Source organism: Cricetulus griseus, chromosome 10 (genome assembly GCF_003668045.3).
Source record: "Cricetulus griseus strain 17A/GY chromosome 10, alternate assembly CriGri-PICRH-1.0, whole genome shotgun sequence".
Lineage (NCBI taxonomy): Eukaryota > Metazoa > Chordata > Mammalia > Rodentia > Cricetidae > Cricetulus > Cricetulus griseus.
Window position 1 is genome coordinate 8,776,778 of NC_048603.1, and position 6,263 is coordinate 8,783,040.

At 42.3% G+C, this 6,263-nt stretch overlaps 1 protein-coding gene across 2 annotated transcripts in view; it reads right to left on the minus strand.

The window, feature by feature from the left end:
- Trhr (thyrotropin releasing hormone receptor) overlaps positions 1 to 5,984 on the minus strand; it is a 33,175-nt gene extending 27,191 nt beyond the window's left edge. For both annotated transcript variants that reach the window (XM_027431396.2, XM_027431395.2), the window contains exon 1: positions 5,196 to 5,984. In XM_027431396.2, coding sequence (XP_027287197.1) covers positions 5,196 to 5,984 — 789 coding nt within the window. The remainder of the gene's footprint in view (positions 1 to 5,195) is intronic.
- Between the last annotated feature and the right edge of the window lie 279 nt (positions 5,985 to 6,263).

The window sequence follows — 6,263 nt, forward strand, 5'->3', positions numbered from 1 at the left end:
CTTGCTTTGTGGACCAGGCTGGCTTTGAACTCAGAGAGCCACCTGCCTCTGCCTCCAGAGTGCTTGGATTAAAGGTGTGTGCCACCAACTTTACTGAAGGCTCAGTGCTAAAAAGCTGAATACTCATTGCCTTGTAAGGGCGATCTTTGCCTAAGTTTCTGGGTGAGACTGAAGATTATATTATTATTATTATTATTATTATTATTATTATTATTATTATTATAGCTGCATGAGTCATGCGACTTAAAAGACTTTGTGCTCCCAAACACTACATCCAGGCCATTCCACAATTATGTCTCTGTCTCTTTCCTTTGTGTTTGTTTGTTTATTTAGAGTCTTGATATGTTCATTAAACTACTGAGCTACTCCACTAGCTGGCCTTGAACTTGTCTTCATGCCCCACCTTTCAAGTACAGATATTACAGGGCTGAACCACCACCATGCCAGACTTCCTTTGTGCTTTATTCAAGATCCTTTCTTCTTAAATACATATTTTTAATTTTTTTGAGGTCATAATTACATAGGTTCCCTCTTCTCCCTCTTACTTTTCCCGTGCCTCTTCTTCACCTTGCTGTCTTTCAAACTCATGGCCCTCCTTTTCTTAATTGTTGTCGTATGTGTGTGCATATGTACCTGCATGCCTTCCTAAATGTATAAATACAGCCTGCCTCATTCCGTATGACGGTACTTATATATTGTCAGACCTGTCGATTTGTTATTAGAGAATCAATTAGTGTGTTTTTCCCTGGAGAAGAGTATTTCTCCTGCTTTCAACATGCCTTACCGGCCTGCAGTTCTTCGTCTAGCGTTGAGGCCATGTGAGCCTTCCACCCACCATGTTAGCATGGCTATGACCATGGATGTCTTCCTGGTCTCTTTGAGGAGCACGCAGTAGGAAGGGAAGACGGCTCAGATGGTAAAGAGTTTACTGAGCAAATGTGAGAACTGGAGTCCACATTTGCAGCACCCATGTGTGGCATTTCTTGTGTGAGTAACCCCAGCGCTAAAATTGCAAAGACAGGAGGATCCTTAGGAGCTTACTGGCCAGGTCCAGACAAATCAGTGAGCTCTCTTAGTGGGAGAACTTGTCTAAAAAATAAGGAGCCGGGCGGTGGTGGCGCACGCCTTTAATCCCAGCACTTGGGAGGCAGGGGCAGGCGGATCTCTGTGAGTTCAAGACCAGCCTGGTGTCCAGAGCGAGTGCCAGGACAGCCTCCAAAGCCACAAAGAAACCCTGTCTCGAAAAACCAAAAAAAAAAAAAAAAAAAGATACCCTTTGTCTATCTTTGGCCTTCACACACACATATTTATTTATATACTACTACACAGGCTCTTGTGAGTACACACACACACACACACACACACACACACACACACACACACACACACAAGGGGCGGCATTAGCAAGAGACTGGAGAACGGTAGGAGAAGAGAGCAGGTACATTGCAGCCTTTGTTTCCTTGAGCACACAGAATGGCGAGGGCTGCGTCAGAACAGATGCAGAAGAGCAAACATGGATCTCGTCTAGTGCATCTCATTTAATTTCAGCAACAACTGTACAAGTCAGCTGCGGGACCCATTTGATGGATGAGAAGACTGGATTAGAAAGACTGATTCAGTTTGATTGCTTTTACTTTTTGGGTCCTCTTTGAGAATAACTTCAATATTTTGGGAGCAAGAGTGAAAAACTAGCATAAATGACATTGTGGCTATAATAGTTTAAACTGATCCTTTAAAATAGAAGAGATGTAAGGGAATGACTGACGGCCTTTGATAGAGTGTCCCCCCTTTCCTTATTTCTAACCCCTCATGTGTACCACATGACACCATTTATAACATTGTAAATGCCACCAGCACCATCGCTGTCATCCCCAAATGGCCTGTGTCACTTTAGAAAGGGAAGCTGTTTCTTGGACTTTCAACATTTTCCCCCTAGTAAACACTTTATAGAAGGAACACCTAGCATTTTGAAGACAGGATAAATCAAATAAACCTACAAAAAAAAATTGACAAAATCTCTGGAAGATTCTACTGGGATTAGGTCACACTTTTCCTACTCCTCATCCTGTAAGACAAGAGCAATTGCTAAGTGGTACCACTAAAGACAAAACCAGAAGCCTGGCTTGTAAAATGCTTTGCATATCCCTGTAGACCACGGAAAGCAAATACTTGAAATGAATTTGCTTGTTGAAAGTACTGACTTTTACCGATAGGGTTAGAGTTTTACCAAAAAGGACTTCTGTGTTTCCAAATTTAAAATCCAATAAGTTATGCAGAAATACACAGCCAACAATAGAGGTAGCTTCTCACGAGAGAACCGAGGAGCTGAACACATTGAGGGGTCTTGTGGCTTTGTTTAGGTAGAGCTGAGATGTAACAAATGCCACCATTTCAACCCTGGCCCCTCAGAGTCGAACCACCCAACTGTGAAACAAAAGACTAATTCAATCAGGCAATCCCTTTGCATAGCTCCCAGCCACACAGTGGAGTTGAATTTAATTTGTCTCAACGAAGGTAGTTGACTAAAATCTAATCAAGTCTTTGAGTAATAGGAAAAAGTTTTTGATCTAGATTTTTTTTTTTTTACATTGGAGGTAAAAAAACGAACAAGCAAAGGAAGTGTTACATTTGTCTCCCACAGAAAAATAATCTCTCTTTTTAATTTGCTTCAAAATGTAACCCCCTAAGCTAGGTACATTTGATTTTAGTAACTTGGCTAGAAGGTCCTGGCCCAGATAAGTATTTATTAAAATGCAAATTATACTTGCCTAAAAGAAAAAAAATTAGAGAGAAATATGAAAATGAAAGTCCTTAGGTTATAGGACATGGAGATTTGAGCCTTATGAAGGATTAAGTCTTTCTTAGAAAACGGAGAGCACAGAACATGGGTCGTTAAAGTTTGGAACACATTGGCCTCACTTGCAGCTGGGATCCCATTCCCCAAGATGGGGGATACGTCTCTTTTGGTTTCAGCAACAACAGACGTTGATGTACCCATTTGGTTGATGGGAAAACCAGGGCTTACAAAGACTGATTAAGTTTGATTACTTTGTGTGTTCTCTTGGTGAATAATTTCAATATTTGGCAATAAATATGAGCCCATTACCATATTGAGTGGCCCCTTCCTCATCCCTTAAGTCTTATATGTTCCCATTGATTTAAAGTCGCCCTATTTAGTAGTGGTTCTCCACCTTCGGGTAGCGACCCCATCGGGGTCAAATGACCCTTTCATGGAGGTCGCCTGAGACCATCGGAAAACACAGATATTTACATTATGATTCATAATAGCAGCAAAATTACAGTTATGAAGGACTAGTGAAAATACTGTTATGGTTGTGGGGGTCACTGGGACATGAAAACCTGTATTAAAGGGTCACAGCATTAGGAAGGCTGAGAACCACTGATACAGAGGCAAGCACATTGCCACCAACTGCTCACATGGGTGAGTTGAGACGCCACTCATCTCTCAACCATCAAATCTACCTTGCTCTCCCATGCCCACCGTTAGCATCCTTTGACAAGACTGTGAACATGTAACATAATTAGCAATCCAAAGTGCATTATCAGTGCTGGTGGGTGCTGATGACCGTAATGGAAGGAAAGGACGTTAGGCCAGACAAACAAGCTTCAAAATATATACATAACGAAATGTCACTGTGAGTATAAGGAACAAATTTTCTAACTGACCTACCCTGCTGCTATTAACTCATGTTCGGTCAGCAATTAAGTTACGCATATTCGTCATTATCTTATTGTATTTGTTAGTATTTTGTAGGGAGCCGTTCCTGCAGGCACCATCATTGTAATGGAGAATGCAGGAACGGCCGTTCCTGCATTCTCCATTACAGTATTTGTCTTGGCAGAATGGGGACCCATGTGTCTCTCTCCATCTCCGTGAACCAAGCTTTGGGTAATGTCCAACTACACCTTGTGGTAGGGAACATCACTGTCTAGCTGCAGAAGCAGACTTGGTAGGAGTTACTCATGTGCTCCTTCTCTCTTAGGGCAGACATCTTTATTTCCATGAGTTTGCCCTGTTGTGTGCATGTATACATGTGTGTATACTTATCTAGTCACAATTCCTAACATACCAGGTAACCTAAAGTCTCAGATGTAATTGTATAGCTGATCAACATACATGCTCTTAAAAGCATATTCAGTTTTCCCTATATAAATACAATGAACTGCTTTTCTTGCAGAAAATGAAAAGAAAAACTCAGGTATTTGAAAGAAACCTTATTGCCGATTTCATGATTTCTCTTTTCATTATGAGAATAAATATGTATTGCATATTTATTACATTCAAGAGAGAAGATGGAAGAGCTGAGTGCTAGGCTCATAAGTATCCCGGGCTAGTTGTGCAGACACAAACAGATGAGCATCTGTGACAGAGCCTCTTATCTTTACATTATCTTATAAACAAGATGCTTTGCCTACTAGTAAAACCATTATCCCAATGCATCCACACGTGCAGTTAGGTTATCTGGAAGCCTGAGAGAGTTCCAGTTGTGCTCAGCTAGAAAGCCTACGTTAACAAATTGCTTTTAACTGATTCAGCTTGACGTTGGTCATTATTCTGAAATAATTTCTTGCAGAGGAAAACACACTTCCAGTTTCTGCATGCTAGGATAACTTCAAGAGAGCCGGAGAAACGGCTTGAGAACTGTCTTTCATCAAATCAACCAAATAAGGGCTGGTGGTTCCCTGTCTTTTGTGGGATCAGTTATGAATTACTATGCATTGTAAGAACAGCTTCATTATTTAGATTCAATGATCCATTCTCAGATTCCCTTGTTAACTGTGGAGTAAAATCCCTGAAAGGTAATTTTTTGTCATGCCACAGAATTTTTTCCCTACAGAGGCTAGAAGTTTTCTAAACGTTCAGTTAACATTTTTGGAGGGGCACAAGTGTTTCAAATCAAGATTTCTAGGGTTCTGTCTACAGTCCCTTATGTCTTTATGTCTTTACAGGGAACCACTTCCTGCTAAGGTGCTATCAAATCCCTCCTTTTATTTTTAGATCTGTAGTTGATCCAGAGCTATATTTAATATGCAAAGCAGAAGCTTACACTGGGAAACATTTGCATGATTGTATTTTGGTTCTGCCATCCATCCGCTAAGTAGGACAAAGTTGATCCCATCTTACCAAAAACTCTCTTCCACACTTCCCCTCTTGACTTGGGAGGGCAGCTTACCTGCTTCCTGGAAGATACAGTGCTGCTGAAACATCTGTTAGTGGCATTTAAACTCGAACTCTTGTTCTGATGGGTTGAGTCATTCTTCCACACCTTAGAGTTCTCTTTAGGGTCTGAGGGGATGGGGTTTAAGAAGAGGATGCGAGCTATAAATCCGTAGAGCACAGTGGCCAGGATCATTGGTACAACATAAAAGACACCAAAGTCCATTAGGTAAATAGGTGAGTAGTAATTCCTGGAGATCTTGTAGCCACAGGATACCACAATAGCATCTTTGTAGGTGCTAATATTGAGATCCAGCAGAAAGAACCAGAGCATACAGTAAATGGATGTGAAGGCCCAGACAAAGATAATGATCTTTTTGGCTCTGGAAAAGGTGCAGAGAAACTGGGCTTTGATAGGGTGACAGATGGCTATGTACCTCTCCACGGTAAAGGCTGTGATGGAACAGGAGGACGCGTTAATTCCTAAGTACTGGAGATAAGTAATGCAGAGGCAGCCGGCATAGCCATAGACCCAGGAGCCGTAGATGCTGTCGGTTATGTTGGGGAGGCCTGCGGCTACCAGGACCATGAGATCCGCCACGGCCAGACTCACCAGGTAGCAGTTTGTCGGGGTCCGCATGTGCTTGGTTCTCGTGACCACCAGGACCACCATAATGTTGCCCACGATGCCCAGTCCACAAATCAGGAGGACAAGGAAGATAGTGACCACCTGGTACTCGAACGCCACAGCTGCTTGTGGCTGGAGCTCGGTTTGGTTCAGTTCACCGACTGTCTCATTCTCCATCTTCAGCGGCCTCAAGTTTCTCTGACCCACGGACTCTTTAAAACATTCCTCCAGCCTTCACCTTTATTGGAGTAGTTCTTGCCCCTATGAAAAGTCACACACATGTTCAGTCACAATGCCAGTCTGTAAAAGCAAGCAGCTCAGTGGCAGCTCGTTTCCTCTCTTTACACCCTGGGGTTTCTACAGTAACGGGCTTCCTATGTACTTCTGAAAACTCCCTATTTTGCAGTTCTAGGCAGAGTGAAGTAATTGTCTTTGGACCACATCACCGTAAGAGGC